Source organism: Nyctibius grandis, chromosome 16 (assembly GCF_013368605.1).
Source record: "Nyctibius grandis isolate bNycGra1 chromosome 16, bNycGra1.pri, whole genome shotgun sequence".
Classification (NCBI taxonomy): Eukaryota; Metazoa; Chordata; class Aves; order Nyctibiiformes; family Nyctibiidae; genus Nyctibius; species Nyctibius grandis.
This window is the reverse complement of record NC_090673.1, coordinates 1,958,642-1,976,583: the sequence shown is the minus strand read 5'-3', so window position 1 is coordinate 1,976,583 and position 17,942 is coordinate 1,958,642. Positions and strand designations below refer to the sequence as shown.

Below are 17,942 nucleotides of genomic sequence, written 5' to 3'. Positions count from 1 at the left end.
TACAGCCGCCTCCCTGACCCATAATCTCTCGCGGGTTTCCACCCTGCTCATCTCCAACCCTAAATCACCTCTGGACTTCTTGCCACAAAATAATGATCAGTTATCTTCTGCCATTTAACTTCTGAGCTGGAATGAGTTGGGACTGATCTAGCTGTGAATACAGGCCACTGTAACAGAAGACAGTGTAGAGCTTTTTCAGTAGCCACGTGCTATGACCTAGTTTTTGAGAAGTGACTGGTGATTATAATTGCTTCAGTTCTTATACCCTCTTCAGAAAGTGTGCTGTCTGATTGATAACAGATGGGTGGAGGGATCAGTCAGTGAAATGTGTCATCTCCAAGCGACAGTGACCTTTTAGTGCCTGCCTTAGAGTGCTGAAAACTGGATGGCTTCTCCAACAAGGGGGTGGAACTACTGAGGCATAGTAACATTGTTTTGCATAACAGTCATGATGGATTGGAGTTTAGTTGAAGGCTAATAAAAGCAGCAGTTAAACAATAAAAGCTAAATTAAAATGTTAGTAATAAATAGAACAAGGCAGAGCTTTTTGTCTGGTGCTAGGTCTTGGCAATGAGGCAGGTACCTTTTAATTGTAAAATAAAACGCCTTTAACAGTGTTATATTACTGAAGCATCTGATTTCACTAGCTAAACTATCAGTGTATAAGATCTCTGCAAAGCTTTTATGTAGTTTGAAATAAAGTAGCTTTTTCAACAATTATGTTGCTGGTTGTAGTGTTACAGAGCTGAAATATAATGGCTTTCAAATTAGAACAATCTGCCACAGCTCAAAGCTGCTTCTTTATCAGTGTCTGAAAAAACATAATTGAGATGGCAACCAGAGTGGTAGTGAGCACATTGGATTAGCTTGTTAACGAGGAGGTGCCTTAATCTGACAGCTGCATGGGCAAGGACACAGCAGCTGGGGTTGCCCATGGTGGTGGAGCAGAGACCCTCCTCGTGGGGGTGCAGGCGTTGATTTCCACTAGATCGGGTTGACACATTTCAGGAACAGGAACAAAACAGAATGGTCCATGAAAATACAAACACTTAAACCTGCCCCATATCTACATGCAGGGAAAGATAAACAAAAATCAGCTTGTAGCTATGGTGTAACCATGCTTTGACCTCAGCCCTTCTGGTTCTTAGGTTAAGAGTGTCTGCAGAGGACACGGGAGGAAGGCTAGACCTAGTGCCACAATGGTGGGTGTCTTTGTAGATGTTGTCTTGATTTTGTACAATGCAAGGGCCCTTTGTACCCCCTGGATGGGTGTTCTGAGGAGAGGGGACCCTGAGGGACCGTGACCACAGAGCAGAACTCTGCCTGTAAGATTTGCTAACAGGAGCTTGGTTCTATGCTTGCTCTCTTCATTCTGCTTTTGCTAAAGGAGGCCTGAAGGCAAACAGAATCAGTGCTACTTAACATAATACTTTGACAAGCTACTTCATGTTTTGACCAAATAACTCTATGATAAATCTACAGAATAAAAGTCTTGAATGGGTCCCTGGAGGGAAGGACACTTTGATGAGGGAGCAGGGATTTTTCGAAGGCATCACACAATGGTTTTCTTTCTTTCCTGCAGCAGTGATTAGATGTTCTCTAAACGGCCTTTCCCTGGGCCAGATGGGTTATTTGGACTAATTGGCACCCACCTGACAATTTTCAGGACACCTGAGCCACTTCCCCCTTCCTCCATCCTTCTGTCACTGCTGCTGCAGAGACACTGCTACGCGGTGGGTCTGCGGGAGGGGAGGATGCGCCCCTTGCCCTGCAGAGAGCATCACCAGCCAGGGCCCCGATCACCCTGCTGCCTGCACAGCCAGCTCCTGTGTACCCCCAGGAGTCCCACCAAACCCGCTGAGCTCCAGAGTTTTCCTTCTAAAACCAAATTATTTTTGTTACGGGAAGAGGAGCAGTGGGACATGCTGAGAGTAGATGCAGCATGATGGAGGACTAGGCATTTACAGCTGGCTCCAGAAGGGTGTGAGGCACACGGTTACCCTTCAGGCACATGGGTCCTTTGGTAGAACTGGCCCAGACGCTGGTGTCCACCATCGATACCTGCTGCCCGAGTGCCCCGTACCTACCGCAGAGCCGTAAGCGGTTCACAGAGCACTGAGGTTCAGTGATCCCCAGCCATCATGGACCGGTTCAGCCCTGCTGCAGCCTGTGCTCCTGCCGTTACTGATTATGGAGTTTAAACTTCCAGCCTAGGCACATTTTCTTCTTTTCATGTTGTTGCCCCCCGGGGCAATGCCAGTCTCCCGCTTGTCTTGCTTCCTTGCGTCCAAGGCAAGGGCAGGAGAGCTGTGAGCTGGAGACAGGGAACGCTGCGGTTAACCATTGACCTGTAGGCGAGCAGCGCAGGACACACTAATGTCCACAGCTTCACACCTCCTGCTGATGCCACTGCTAGCCCAGGGACACCGGGAATGGCCCCAGGGAGCAGAGCAGGAGCATCAGCCCCGAGAGTGGCTGCTGGTCCCTGCTGAGCAGGGGGACAACAGCATGTCATAGCCGTATTTGCAGTGTGAACAGGGCACACGCAGGTGGGTTCCCACTCTTTGTAACTGCTTTTGTGGCTGTCTGTAACAAGTCTTTCATCTTTACTTACCTGTCTGTGAGGTGGCTGTGTGCGTACCCAGCTGAGGACCCTGGCATGCCCCTCCAGGAGACCAGGGCACAAGCACTGCCCAGCACCACGAGCCTGCCAACGGCTGACAAACAAATCATCCAGTAGCCTCTTCTGCAAGAGCCTGAAAGCCCAGCCTGGGCTGCTTGCCTCTGCCTTGGCAGAGATGCTCTGGTACAGTTTTGATGACAAGATCTGTGACAATAAATACCGATACCATAAAACCCTCTTTATCCATAATTCCCACTCTCTAAACCCAGGCTGTTTCTCTCATTGTGGTTCACTAGCCTCAGTAGCTCTCCTGAGGCTGACAGAGTCCTTGAACTGCTTAATATTCTGGAGTTTTGGAAATGACACAATTAGTGTTGAATTTTCTTTCTCTTATAGTAACAGTCTTGTCTCCAAATTTGAGTAAGATTTTACAGACAATTTGTAGAGAAGCCAGAGACCTTCCTTTAGATTTAAGGGTTGCCAAAGAGAAGGGTTACCAGGGTCTATTGGCAATTTTATTTAGCCTTCAGTAATTTCTAACCAAGGACACTCAGCAAGCAGCAGCGTGCCAGCCGTGCCGTGCCTGGCTCTGCTCACGTCTGGGTCATACCTGACAGGGGGGGCAGCCTGGCAGGAGAGGGGTGAGCTCCCTTCTGTCCTTGCTTTTGCCATAATCCAGAACTGTGCGTGACACAAGAGCTCTTGGGCAGACTTCAAGACATTTGTGCCCTGTGCGTTGTTCAGAACAGCCAAGATTCCTCCTAAAAGCGATGGGAATTAGGAATTGTGTGCTTTAGGAAATCCCTCTTAATCGCTGCATCTAAACATCAGACCTGACTCTGCTAAGGAGGCAGGATCTCTCAGTCCTGCGCGCCAAGCCCTCACTAACAGACCTCACACACACAGTCCCCGTGGCCCTGCAGCGGGTGACCCCCTCCGAGCTCAACGGCCTGTTCCTGGCTGGAGTCGCTGTGGTGTTGGTGCTCTCGGATGCAGACCCGTCCTTTCCGTGCAGCGCTTGGAGGCCGGCTGTAAGTCACTGGGCTTTCTGTAAGAAATGTTTTCTCAAGTGGAACTGTTGGAGATCGATACTATTAACAGCTGCACAGAAAAGTCTCCTTGCCTGGGAATAAGGCAGATTATTTCAGTCCCTGTCTCAGACATATATCTATATATATATCTCAAGGCTGTTCATGGAAGTCACTGGCATTGAGAAGCAGAAGAGTTCAGCTGCACCCAGGGCTTGAGCAAGCAGAGAGCTCTGTGCCGTGAGAGAGGACGAAGCCTGATTGCACCTAGCAGAGGAGGCACGAGACCTGCCCTGCACAGAGCAGCGTGCTGGGCAGCTCAGCATCCCTCCGTTCGCATTCTGCTCTGGTTTGTCATCAGGTGCTGTTTCTGAATGCAAATGGAGATCACGTCTTCATCCTAGCATGAATCCTGCTTGCTCAAAGACAGAGGTGCCAAGTCCAGCTTCCTGCCTCTTGCCTCATCCTACATACCAAACTGGAGGGCAACTGGGATATGGAGCATCACGTGTACAAAACCAGGAGCACTGCAGGGCCTCTTGACGCTGATGTTTATACAGAATTGAAGGTGTCGCAGTGTATAATTGCAATTTCACTTCTAAGGGTTATTTCAGGTGAATCTGACCTGCTTCTAATGAAATTAGCACTTTTTATCTGCAGTAACCTGGCAGCTCTGTGAGGTAGGGACCATGTTCATGTGCACTCAGCGCCTGGTACGTGAGACTGCGTTGGGGTAAGGTCCCAAGACAGTACTTCATTACTGAAGCTAATTAATCATCCGAAGCACTGCGGATGGAAAAGGTAATTTGTTTTCCCCTGCAGAGTGAATAGAGATAGAGAGGAAAATAAGACCCAGCTTCCCTGTGAGCTGGGGTTGGCCTGCCCTGGGGAGACAAGGGCTGAAGGGCTGTGTGTGGGAAAGCTCCCTATTAAACCTGGGGACAGCGGGGGGCTCCTGGAAGTGACAGTCACACAATGGTGCTTTTGTCAGAGAGGCACCGAAGGCCAGATGATGTCACCTTGCGCTGGGCTGCGAGGCTGCTTGTGCCTCTCGTGTATCACAGTATCTCTAACAGGGAGGAGGCAATGAAAAGGCTGCTTTATCCCACCCTTTTTTAAAAGCAGGCGGAGCAGCTTTGTTCCAGAACAGTCTGCCTGTTTTCAGAGGTGGAAAGGGCTAATTAAAGAGCCACTGCCAGCGCTGGTCCCCCACCAGCTCCCATCACCTGCAGGAGTTCTGCTCTCCCCCATGGGTGTAACTTGGACCACCCTTTGCTCCACATCCTTTTGACTGGCTTGGAGGAACACCTACACTCCAGCCATGTCCTTTGCCTTTGCCACCTCACCTTTACGTGGAAAGAGAGAGATATCCTTAAAGGCTGCCTGAGACCTCCCAAGGATAAGATCTGTTGAAGATGGGGAGGAGAGGGATGAAGAGGAAGGCCTGTATTAACATCCCCATCTCAATGCTCTGCAGAGCCTCAGAAGGCAAAGGAGACATGGATAAAAGGCAGCCCTTTTCTCTGCCTCCCCCTTACCAGACCGACCTCCAGCTGCTGCAGCCGGAGGCAGCATCCTCAGAGCCCCCTGCCTGCTCTGTGCCCGTGGGTCGGGCAAAGCCACCAGCCACCCCGGCCCAGCCCTAGCAGCTTCTCTCCCAAACGGAGCGGTGCGAGGAGGTTCTCAAAGGTTTAATCACCCACAGCACCCCCCTCTATGCTGACAGCTAGGGCAGCCCTCCTGGAAACCTGTGTTTATCAGGCCGTGCGGTACGACTGAGACCCCAGCCCTCCCAGGCAGGGGGGCATCAGGCAGTTCTTCACCTGGTCTGTGCCCCTTGCTGCAGAGGAGCAGCAGGGATGTGTAATCCTCACCATGAGTGGCTGCTGGAAGCTCATGATTCCAGCTCGCTGCTCTGCCCTGACTTGCCAGACGAACAAGCCAGCCTCAGTTTCCCGTGTTGGAGCTCTGGGTGATGTCTGCCCACCTCAGGGAAAAGCTACAGCTCAAGGTCACGCCTGTGGAAGAATTTGCAGCGTGGAAAGCTCTGCTCAGGGAAGGTCTTCAGATTAGTCAGCTCCCAGTGTGGCTGGGTTTGAATATTTATGAAAGCAGAAGACTGTCAGGCATGGTTTGCTGAGCTGCACAGCTCCTTTCCTGAAAGGAACATTTTTCCCCAAACAGTGCTTGGAGGCTTGTTTACCTGTCTCTCCATGAACCCTCACTGCACTGAGGTGAGAGGCAGGAGCTAGGGATGACAGCAGGCAAGGGGACGTGGAGGGCACACAAGCTGTTTGGGCTGAAGCAACCTGTCAGTGATTTATTTCACTGCAGTTGGAGCCCTGAAGCTGTTGCTGGGGAGGAGTGTCCAGAGTGGATCCACAGGTTGCTCTCCTGTTACCCACAAACTGCTGCTCTGAGGCTTCCAAAACCCTGGCAGGAGGGTGGTGCTTGGTACTGCTTCCTAAGGGATTATTTTTTTCCCCTTAGACCCTAAGCACTGTTGTGGCTTTACTTGCACACATCACCCCAGAGCATCTCCAAAGCAAAACAGGCGTTAGCAGGAGGCAGCCAGGCATGCCCCACAGTCACCTCTTCCAGAACCCTCTGTCCCCTAAAGAGAGACTGAGGAGGAGCTGGAAGCCAACCACGATAACATGGCTGGCAGGGCAGGGGCCTCGCCAGCCAGGGCCCCATCCCATCATACCTGAGTGAGGTGAGCAGAGCAGAGCCTGGGTGGGAGCCAGGCTCCATCAAGACTCCATATCATCAGCCAGGTCTACGCTGATGAGACAGATCCAAGGCCAAGGTGGGAGGTCAGTCTGCAGGTCAGGCTTCGCAGGTCCATAGCCAGGCATGGCTGTGGCTGAGCTGGAGACCAACACTCCTACACTGGAGCTCAAGAAGGGAGAGAAGGCCCAGAGCTGAGCTTAAATGGAGCTCCTGTGCCCATGGGTGGGCTGTGGGTGGAGGCCCCAGGTGAGGCTGGTCAGGACATCTTCACAGCTGGTCACTGTGAAGTGGCCAAAGTGGAGGTCCCAGCCAGGCAGCTGGGCTTGGTGGGAGGCTTTGGAGCAGGAGGGCTGTCCTCCAGCTAGAGCCAAGTGCTGGGACTGCATAGTCTTGGAGTCTGACCCCTGCCCCTCGGCCAACCTACCAGTACCTCTGCGTCCACTTTCCAGCTCTGTAAGAGCAGTGACCTGCCTGACCAAGCCAATGTTGGGAAACAGGTGGTTTCAGGTACCTTAGATGTGGTCTGCTGGGACATTTTGAGCTCATGGACTGGATTTTCCCGTTAACCCTCTCGTCACAGCTATACGACAAGGTGTCTCCAGCTCCTGCACCTGAGCAGCACCCGCAGAGCTGCCGTGCGTGGGGCATGGGCTCCAGGCTGGCCACAGCAACCCTATCAATAAATCATCTGTGGCTCGTCTATCCTGGGGTGCTTTTCTTGCCAAGACTGATCCAAGCTTAGTCTGTGAGCAGGTCTCTGCAGCTCAGGCTGTGGGCCAGGGATGTCGGCATTGCCGGGCAGGTTGTGTGGAGACTGAGCGTGTGGTTTAGGTGGAGTCCTTGGGAAGGAGCATGTGGAGCTCCCCGGGGAAAGCATGTCCCGGCACCCCAGCGCCAGCTCCAGGGCTGGAGCACAAACCTGCCCACGCTGTCCTGCATCATCGGCGCGGTCGGAGCCCTGCCTGGCTCCGCAGGCAGCGAGCAGCACTGCCGCAGCACAGAGCTGGGGATAAATACATAAATCCTGGGGTGAACTGTGGCCACATCTCCTTGCTGCCCTTCCAGGGACTCCCAGAAGCCCAGCGGGGCCGGGATAGCTCCTCAGCCCCCTCCAGCTCGCTGCGCGGGGAGCGGTCTGCGGTATCTACAGAGAATTTGTTGGATGGTGGAAGGAGCTAATTTAAATGAGAAAAAAAGACTTTGGGTACGTTGCCAGCATTCTCCTTGCCTATTGTACTCCCCCTTCGGTTTCTGCTTTCCACTGAACAGTTTTATGTTTCCAAGGATCATAAATTCTCGTTTTTTCCACCGGGCAGGAGGTGCACTCCTGGACTCCGCCGCTTCCCGCGTCGCTTTTGTGTCCGTGTTGCCCAGTTACTGCAGCACAGCCCCAGACTATGCCCGGCCGCGTCCCCGGGAGCGTGTGGGCACGGGGGTTCGGAGGGTGCGGGAGGGACGGGCTGGGCTGGCCCATGGGGATGCGGCCGCCTGGCAGGGCTGTGGGGGACGCGTGAGGTGGTGCCAGAGGGGGGGACTGGAGGTCCCACAAAGGGTGTGGGAACTGACACCGCTCGTTTGTCAGCTCCGAGGCTCCGCGGGGCTGCACCCGCTGGGAGAAGAGTTCAGGAGCTCTCTGTAGCGGCAGCTCCAAGCGGCAGCAGTCCAAGCATCGGTAATTCAAACAGCAGTCAAGGTAACGCCGTGTCCTCATGCTGCGCGGGTCAGCTTGGCTGGAAATTAATAACATTCCTGAACTCGAAATACTTGGATTCATCATGGCTTTAATTCCTAAACTGGCACTAATACGGCACAGGAGGGGAAGGATGCCTCTCCCGTGGCCTGGACGTGGCTGTGCCCCAGCCTGGGGCAGGGCAGCAGGTAAGGGCTGCCTGGGGAATTTACAGCTGCAGGAAGGAATTGTCCATTTCCAAGCCTGTGGCATCTGCCTTTGGGCACGCAAAGTACCTACCCAGCTGCGACTGGTGTACTCCTGTTTGAAAAACCCAGGGAGCTTCTGCCTCAGTTTCCCTAACGCAGCTCGGGCTGCGCAGCAGCAATCGCCGTGTGAACCCCGGCAGGGAGCGTGTCCGGCTCCGCCAGCCCTCGAGTCCGGCCCTTCTGCTCTTTGGTGATGAGGAAGGTGCATTTTTTGGAAGCAGGCTGCCTCTAAGACCTGCAAACTCTCTGTTTTATGACAGTTTTCATTTGCATAATGAAGGCCCTGCTACCTTCAGTAATTAATCACATGAAGAACTGCTTCCTTGAATAACTCTATTCATGCGAGTTGTTCTTCGCGCTGGAAACCGCGTATGATTTCCAATGTGCATTAGCCCTTCTCTTTCATCAGCAGATGGGAGCTGGTAACTGCGTGTGTAATTTATATCTGCTTGGGTGGAATTATCAGATGAAATATGCATTACACGGCGCCATTAACATTTCTAGTCGTACAGTCTTTAGCTCTCGGGTAGGTTAATATTACATGCCAGCAGTGTGTGGGACCGTATGAAAGGCAAGGACTTGAACACGGGGATTTAAAAGCAGAAATGGAAAGTGTTCCAGGTCAGACACATCAGATACAGAATTAATGACATGGCTAAATGAAATGAGATACGTTGCCCTTTGTGGACCTGCATTTTTTTATAAAATGTCCCATCTTGTCTCCATAGTTAAGAAAGCTGCCAGGCTTCCCTGCTGCATCACCCTCAAGCTTCGCCAGGGAAGGTTCAGGTTGGACAGTGGGAAGAATTTCTTCTCAGAAAGGGTCATTAGACATTGGAAGGGGCTGCCAGGGAGGTGGTGGAGTCACCATCTCTGGAGGTGTTTAAAAGACTGGACATGGCACTTAGTGCCATGGTCTAGTTGACATGGTGGTGTCAGGGCAATGGTTGGGCTCGATGAGCCCAGAGGGCTCTTCCAACCTGATTGATCCTGTGATCACCACTTGTAAGGGCAACTCCAGATCCTTTAACACCAGAAGCTTTCCCCCATAGGACAGCACAAGCAGCAGGAGAATAACGACTGAATCTCAGAAGGCAGCGGAGAAGACGAGCACTGCTGTGTGGGTTTGGATTTGTCGGTAACCTCGACAAATTTGGGGAAAAAAATCACATCAATTCAATAGTAAGAAAAAAAAATCGGTGACTAGACTTTGCTCTCTGACGACAGTGCCAGGTTAGCCAGGATGGCCCTGTCCCGACGTTGGGCTGGGGGCAGCTGGCTGGGGTTCCCTGGGTTCGCAGAGCCTTGCCATCACTCCTGGTAGCACCCGGAGATGCGCTGCCGCTGCTCCCGATTGTTCCCGTCTGTCCAAGAGAGAAAGAAAAAGCATCTCTGCAAAATCCAGACTTGGACTTTGCTTAAAGCCTTTGAGCAAAGAGCCTTGTTTGAATGTAACCGCACCCCTGTTGCTACAGGGGGAAAATACGCTGTGTTGCTCGCTCTTCCTTGGAAAGCTCAGCTAGTATTTTCCCAGCCATTTGTGTATAAAGAAAGATAAATGGCTCTTTAGGGGCAGAACAATCCCTCCTGGGTTTATTGACATTCGTGCAAGCCGACAAGGGGAAACACTTTGGCAGTGTTGAGTGTAGGGGAGGGGAAAGCTCAGCCTGGCGGGGCTGGGCTGGGGGTGCGGGCACGGGGGGCTGCTTGGGTGGAGGGTGGGAGAAGCCCTCTGGGGCGCCTGGCCTCGGCCCCCGGCCCAGGGCAGGCTGCGGGGTGCGCTCCCCGCCTCGCCCATTGTTTCACTCCTCCCTATAAATAAAAAAACGCGTATAGCAAATTTAGCTCTGGCTTCACATGCAGCGGGGCTATAGATAGATTTTTAAAGAGCTTGTCTCAGAGTAATAATTCATGGGGAGATCAAAAGGCTGTGGTTTAATCCGGGGTCTGTCTGATACCATAAACCTGGCAGAGTGCTAAGAATTCAATGAGCAGCATCAAAAGCCTGATAAACATGAAAGCCACCCAATTTTCCGCCCGTGAGGCCGGCGTGGCTTACAATGGGTGCTGAGGAGCTGGGGAGATGTGTATCTTCTCTGCAGCGCTCGGGTGCCGCACACAGAGTCCTTCAGCTTCAGCTCCTGAAGGAGGTGCCTGGACTCCCTTAACGACTCGATTGCTACCTGCAGCTCTACTGTAGGAAGAGATAAGATTTCTAATTAGATGTCTAATTACACGGTGTTGGTAGGCTTCAGGCTGTACTCACCGCTTGGCATCGCCTCGTCCTCTGTGGGTGCGCACCACGCGGTCCGTGTCGATTCTGCAAAGCGACGTGGCAGAGGCATCACACAATCACAGAATCAATCAGGTTGGAAGAGCCCTCTGGGCTCATCGAGTCCAACCGTTGCCCTGACACCACCATGTCAACTAGACCATGGCACTAAGTGCCATGTCCAGTCTTGTCTTAAACCCCTCCAGAGATGGTGACTCCACCACCCCCCTGGGCAGCCCATTCCAGTGTCTAATGACCCTTGCTGAGAAGAAATGCTTCCTAATGTCCAACCTGACCCTCCCCTGGCCAAGCTTGAGGCTGTGTCCTCTTGTCCTCTCGCTGGTTGCCTGGGAGAAGAGGCCAACTCCCACTTCACTACAACCTCCCTTCAGGTAGTTGTAGACTGCAATAAGGTCACCTCTGAGCCGCCTCTTCTCCAGGCTGAACACCCCCAGCTCCCTCAGCCGTTCCTTGTAGGTCAGACCCTCCAGACCCTTTACCAGCTTGGTCGCCCTCCTCTGGACTCGCTCCAACACCTCAACATCTTTCTTGAAGTGCGGGGCCCAGAACTGGACACAGTGTCCCCGGGATGTCCCCTTTGCCGAGCCCCAGCTCCATTACAGCGCAGTTTACATTATTAGACTATTAAAACAGAGGGTTTGTAACCTCTGCTCTCCAGCTCTGGTAACTGTACATCGCGTTCATGCAAAGGATTTATTTTTTAATGGATATGTGGTGGCTGTGCTGTAGCTGCGCTGACGGCAGCGGCTGCGCTGGTTTAGGATCTGGCCCAGGAAAGCTGGGTTTGGGATAGGGACTGTGAAAAATACGGGGTGTCGAAGTGCTGTATTGGGAAGCAGAAAATAGTCCCTAAGCCAGGGTGTGTAAGGATCCGTGGTGTAAATACAGGTCTCCAGCGTGGAAGGGCCCTGCCACGCTTCTACCTGTCAGCAAAAGCAACGTTTAAATCCAGCAGTTTAATTTTTAACGCAAGTGGAGGTGAGTTCAGGCTGCAGACACCTGCAGGTGAGGAGCTGGGTTTTCTCCAGAGATACCGAGCCCACGGAGGTTAATGTGATTATGCAAATGGCTGAGGTATAATTGCGTTACTGCCACCCACCTGGCCCTCCCTGCGATTCATAAGCGATTTTATATTCCCCGTGCGCTGCAGCACTGACATCCAAGGGCACTGGAGGTGCCATAAATCACCGCTTGGCATTTGCTGCCAGGGCCATCTCCCCGGTCAGCCGCTGGCCGAGGCACGGCCAACGCACCAGGGAGGGCCCTCCCAGACCCGAGTGAGTGGTCTCTGGGTGTAGCCCAGAGGATCGAGCTCTGCTTGTCCCCTCCCAAGGGATGCTCCCGACAAAGCCAGGATCCTGCCCAGCATCTCGGCTACAGCAGCAAGTCCTTCCCAACACAGATTTTTCTTAGCAGGATAAAACACATTCCCACTTCCCTCGGCAGCTGCGATCAAATACAAACCAACATCTTCATATAAAACACCAACTAATCCCGCACACCGTCCCAGGCACCCCCCCAGTCCTACCTCTCTTCTAACCTGGGTTTCTCTTCCCATCAGTATGAATTCAAAGCCAAGAATATCAAGAAGAAGAAAGTGAGCATCATCGTGTCCGTGGACGGGGTGAAGGTGATTCTGCGCAAGAAGCAGAAGGTGAGATTTCTCCACCTCACCCGAGGCGGTGGCTTTGACCGTGCCTGGGTGTTACTGCTGCTCAGGATAGTCACACTTCTAACCAAAACTGGCCTTTTCTTAAAAACCACCCAGAATTTTCACAAGAAAACACCGCATTTTTCATCAAACTAATAACAAAACCTTGCTGAAAAAAGAGTGGGGAAATGACACTGAGAGAAGAGGATTTTTTTTTCTATCAGATAACATCCAGCTTTCAGGAAATGCAGTTTCTTTTCCTCGTGGATACCAGTAACCTTTCCACGCTGCCTGGGCTGAGCCCCCCCCAGCTCTTCGCCCAGGCTTTGCTTCCCACCCAGCCAAGTCAGCGGCTGGACCCCCATCTCCTAAGCTCTAGCTCAGAGCTTTCTTCCCCAAAACGTGCCACTCTTCTGCATATTTGATGCTATAAATTAATCTTAGGGACCATTTTCAGCCCTGAAGGCTGTGATCAGATGACCAGATGTGATAAATGATCAAATAAATTATTTTTGTCCAAGACACTGATGAAACAGCCACTGTTCGTACAGTCGAAGTGTAGCCTGGGTTTGGCCTGGGACAAGCGCACCGTCTCCTCGGGTTCCTGCCCATCAGCCTGGGGAGGTTCATTTTGACTTCACTTACTGTAATTTTGTTTCTGCCTTCTGCTTACAGAGGAAGGAGTGGACCTGGGACGAGAGTAAGATGGTGGTGATGCACGACCCTGTGTACAGGTACGCGGCAGGGCGTTTACCCAGCCAGGTCCCGTGCCGTTAGCCAGCCCTGGGCGATGCGGATCCACCCTCCCGCTTGCCGAGTTCCCCCCACCACGGCTGGCTTTCCCAAGGACTGAAAAATTAACGAGGTTGCAAAATTACCGCTGACGAGGAATGTTTTTCATACATTTTTCAAAGCGAGACGGGCTGATCCAGCTTTGAAGCTGGCTCTGCTTTGAAGAGGGGTTAGACTAGATGACCCCAGAGGTGCCTTCAGCCCGAATTACTCTCTGATTCTGACTCTAAGACAGGCTTCCCGCAGTTGTCCTTCAGAGCACGGCTCGCTGTGTGCTTCTGGAGAAGGGCCCTACTCCAAGGTGTAGGTGCTCACAGGGAATTAACCCGTTCAGGACGTGGTAACATAGCACTGACTTTCCATAGGACCTGCCACGGCATCTCAAAGTGTTTTGGAAACCACAAGCCCCACCCAGAGGTTCACACTGCAGGTGAACCCGCTGCCTCAGGAGCCATCAGGGATGGCTTCCTTGAAGGCAGCCCCGGCGACGGTGCGCAGCCTGCGGACACAGTTAGGAGCACAGGTTGCACCAGGCTGGTAGATCTACCAAGTGAATAACTGCACCCCTGGGTGTTTAATGCCTTTGTCTTCCCCCCCATCTAGAATCTTCTACGTGTCTCACGACTCGCAAGACCTGAAAATATTTAGTTACATCGCGAGGGACGGTGCCAACAACTCCTTCAGGTGCAACGTCTTCAAATCCAAGAAGAAGGTAGGACGCTCCTGGGGCTACGGCTGGGTCCTCCCGGGCAAGAGGTCTCCGAGGGACCTCGCACCTTCCCATGCAGGAGCCAAAGTGGTGGGTCGGAGGGTGCCAATCCCTGGGGAGACCGTGGCAGCGCCAGAGCTGGATGTCCCCAAAAAAACGTGCCTGGTGCCTGTCCCCTCCTGGCGCAACAGCACAGCCCATCTGCCCCAGCCCACACATCTCCAGGGGCAGGGGGCCAAGGGGGTGCTGTGGGTTGAGTCCGGTGGTGGGCAGCAGCGGAGCCCCCAGCACGGGACGAGGTGGCGGCGTGGGGAAGGCTCCCGGTTTTCCCGCGGGGGGCTGAGCGGTGGGTCTCCTCCGCAGAGCCAGGCGATGCGGGTGGTGCGCACGGTGGGGCAGGCCTTCGAGGTGTGCCACAAGCTGAGCCTGCAGCACGCCCTGCACAGCGCCGACGGGCAGGCGGACGGCGCCAGCGACAAGTCGGCCGAGGAGCAGCCGCTGGAAGGTGACGCGGGGCTCCCGTGGGGCGCGGGCAGAGCCTCCCTTGGCACCGGGGGGTGCTCTGGGGTGGGGAGCGGCAGGGTGGCATGTCCTTCGTGGCCAGCTCTAGTGACAGCGAGAGCTTCGGGCCCCTTCGCGTGGGGGGCGTTGGGAATCGCCCTGTCTCCCGCTCGCCCTGGGCACCAGCAAGGCGGAGGCTGAGCCCCGTGTCCAGCACACTGAGGGTCTGCAGGCACCAGCCCCTCGGCTGCCCCACTCCCTTCTGCCCCTTCGCAGCACACCGAGACTTGCAGCAAGTGCTGGCCATTGTCCCCAAGCTGTCACCCTGGCTGTCAGCCCTGCTCGGGGCCTGGCTCCTTGCTGCGATCCTGCACGGGGGCGCTGGGGTTTATTTATCCGTCTTGTTTGAAGTTCACCAGATAAAGGGCTCCAAGATCACGGATGTAGACGAGGTTGGCATCGACTCTGACGGCATCTGTGTGTCCGAGAGGGGACCCAGAGAGCTGCCCGCTCCCAGGGGGGACCTCAGCATGCTGAAACCTGGGCAAGCCCCAAAGGACAAGAACGGCCAGGTAAGGGGGGGGGTGGGCTGGGGGACGGTCCATGCGCTCTGCCACTGCTGGGGTCCCTCTGCTCAGGGTCACCGCAGCATGGCTTGATGAGGAGGGGCTTTCATGGAGACCCTGTTGCATAACGCCTTGCTAGCTCCTGCTCTCGCAGCCCCTGTGGCTTTGCCATAACGAATGGCTGCTCTGCAGAGCTCTTCTGCGGGCGCTGCCCTGCGGCCTGAAGGGCATCGCTTCACGGCACACGATGGCATCGCTTGCGGGGCCTGGCTGGGAACGGCTGCGGTGAAACGCGCTCCTGGGCAGGCAGGGCTTCCCTGCGCCTGTCCTGGGCGCCACGATCCAAATCCCAGCCTGAGCTGGCAGGCCTGCTCACCCTGCCCGTTTCTTTGTGCCCAGGATGCCGAGCTCTGCTCCCTGCACCCGGCCGGCTCCCAGCAGCTGCTCAGCCCCAGCAGCCCCTGCTCCTCGGCCTCCATCACCCCGCTGGCCTCCCAGCACTGCCTCCAGCTGCTCCAGCAGCAGCTCCTCCAGCAGCAGCAGCAGACGCAGGTGGCCGTGGCCCAGGTACGCGTCCTGCCCTCCCCTCGGGCGGCACCAGCCCTTCTCCTCACCCTGCTCCAGCCGGGCTGGGCTGGCAGCGAGGGCGAGCGCCCTGTGCTGGGGTGGGAGCAGCCCCGGGAGCTCACAGCATCGCTTGCAGCATCGCTCACAGCGCAGCGTCGCTGGTGCATGGCTCAGCTCCCCGGCCCGCAGCTGGCTGCACACACACAAGCCCAGGCTCCTCTCACGGGGCCCCCGCAGAGCCGCCAGCTCCCGTTTCACCCCGGTTTTGGAAGCCACCCCCCCCCCAATGCCTCTTCCCCCAAGCCGGCATCAGAGCGGGGAGCCCGGGGCCCCCCGGCCGGGCACCTCCGGGCTCGTTTCGTGTTAGCGGGGGGCAGCGGACCCCCGCCCTGCGCCCGGGATGCAGCCGCAGGCCCCCGCCCGCCGCTGGACCAGTTCGGGGAGGGGGGGACCGGGGGGTGTGTGCCGCGGCGGGGCCGGCAGGGGGCGCTCGAGGGCCGCCGCGCCACTGGTCCCGGGGGGTCCCGGGGATGCTCGGCCCGGCCCCGGGGGGTCCCGGGGATGCTCGGCCCGGCCCCGGGGGGGTCCCGGCGATGCTCGGCCCGGCCCCGGGGGGGTCCCGGCGATGCTCGGCCCGGCCCGCACCGTCCCTCCCCGCAGGTGCAGCTCCTGAAGGACCAACTGGCGGCCGAAACGGCGGCGCGGATCGAGGCGCAGGCCCGGGTCCGGCAGCTCCTGCTGACCAACCGCGACCTGCTGCAGCACGTCTCGCTGCTGGTGCGGCAGCTGACCGCGCTGGAGGCCCGGGAGCAGCACCGGCAGCCGGGTGAGCACGGCAGACCCCGCACCGGGGGAAGGGGGGGGGTGTTTGGGGGCCGGGATGCTTCCAGCACCATCCCTTTGGAGCATCTCTGCACCCCTCGTGGTCCCGGGGAGCAGCCAGGTGGGATGTCCCCAGCTCTTCATGCGCCCCTTGTCCCTCTCTCACCAGTTGACCGCTCCTTGCAAAACCTCTCCCTGGCTCAGTCCCTCTCCCTGAACCTGAAGAACCACTACAGCGTGGACGTCCACCCGCCGTCCACCTCCACCCCCGCCAGCATCCTGGGCAGCCCCGTGGCCCCCGGCTCGCTGCCAGCCCTGGGCCCCGGGGACTCCTACCTCAACCTCAGCAGCCTGGAGAGGGGCGGCCACCGCTACGGCAGCAAGGAGGGGGACGAGTGCCTGGCTGTGCTGGAGGGGCAGGACGGGCTCAGCCGGCGCGTGGAGGGCTCCGAGGTCAGCGAGGTCGCTCTGCTCAACGGGAGCAGCCGGCAGAAGGCGGACGACACAGACAGAGGGGACGAGGACAGGTAGGATGTGCCACCTCTGTCTCCCGCTGGCAGGAGGGGGAACTCCCAGAGCAGACCCTGCACAGCACAGGCCAAGCCCCCTGTGCAGGTAAGTACTTGCCTGTCACCTCCTTTCTCTGCTTTTGCTTCCCAGGCGGCAGCAGCCCATCCCCAAGCTCAACCCGCCACCGCCCATCCTACGCAAGAGGTCAAGCAAGACCTCCCCGAGCCTGGAAGCGGAGGGGAAGCCCGAGAGTGCCGCCCACGTGAGCCTGCCCAGCCCCAGCGTCTCCAGCCTCACCAGCATCGCTGCCAGCTCGCTCACCCTCGCGGACCCCGAGGCAAGGACTCCTGCGTGGAGCGCTGCCTCCAGCACCGAGCCCATCCTTGCTGGCACCTGCCAGCGCGCTCTGGGCAAGGACAGGACTGGGGAGGGTGGGCAGCCGTCCCCCCTGGCCAGCATCCGCGACCCTGCGGCCAGCGAGGCCCTGGCCAAGGACCTGGCCGCCCTGGCCAGCCCCACGGACAGCACGCTGCCCTTCGCTGCGGATGACACCTGCTTGCACATCAGCTTCTCAGAAGATGAGCTGCATGAACCAGAGCTGGACGCTGCCGTGGGGCCCAGCAGGGTCCCCTCTTAGTGGGACCGCAGGAGGTGGCAGCTGGCTGGCAGACAGTCCCAGCAGCTCCATCCACGCCGTGCCACCAGCCCGTGCTGGGGTTGGTGGCCCCCATGCCCAGGCTGGGAGGCAGGTCCCTTTCCCGTCCCTGTCCCACACAGCAGGTCCCCCTGCCATGCACGGGGCTGCCACGCAGGATGTGACCCTTGGCCTGCACCAGCTCGCACTGCCTTCCCGCTGCCCTGTCCTGTCCCTGCGCACGCAGCCAGCGCTGCTGCACGGGGTCCTGCGTGGGGTCCCTGCCCAGCTCAGCTGCTGCCCGGCAGGGGCACGTTTCGCCTTCGTCACCACGTCCCTTCACTGGCCGGGCGGCTGCAGGCAGCCCCAGCCCCTGGCAGGGTGTGTGCCATCGCCATCGCCGGCTCGGGAGGGCGAGGAGGGTGCTGGGTGGGGACGGCGCTGGTGTGACTTGCTCCAGGGAGCTCCCACCCAGGCAGCATTCCCTGTGGGATGCTCCAGGGCAGAAACACCCCCGGGAGCGGAGCAGCTCCCCTGCCCGGCTCCCCAACGCGGTGCCACACTGCCACAGGCCG

At 56.6% G+C, this 17,942-nt stretch overlaps 1 protein-coding gene across 1 annotated transcript in view; it reads left to right on the top strand.

The window, feature by feature from the left end:
- The window catches only part of LOC137670904 (carboxyl-terminal PDZ ligand of neuronal nitric oxide synthase protein-like), a 29,788-nt gene extending 12,103 nt beyond the window's left edge, over positions 1 to 17,685 (top strand). Inside the window, exons 3-10 of the mRNA XM_068414062.1 lie at positions 12,177 to 12,269; positions 12,942 to 13,000; positions 13,662 to 13,770; positions 14,131 to 14,272; positions 14,680 to 14,840; positions 16,062 to 16,227; positions 16,393 to 16,750; positions 16,884 to 17,685. Coding sequence (XP_068270163.1) covers positions 12,177 to 12,269; positions 12,942 to 13,000; positions 13,662 to 13,770; positions 14,131 to 14,272; positions 14,680 to 14,840; positions 16,062 to 16,227; positions 16,393 to 16,750; positions 16,884 to 17,370 — 1,575 coding nt within the window. The 3' untranslated portion in view covers positions 17,371 to 17,685. The remainder of the gene's footprint in view (positions 1 to 12,176; positions 12,270 to 12,941; positions 13,001 to 13,661; positions 13,771 to 14,130; positions 14,273 to 14,679; positions 14,841 to 16,061; positions 16,228 to 16,392; positions 16,751 to 16,883) is intronic.
- Positions 17,686 to 17,942: the final 257 nt, after the last annotated feature.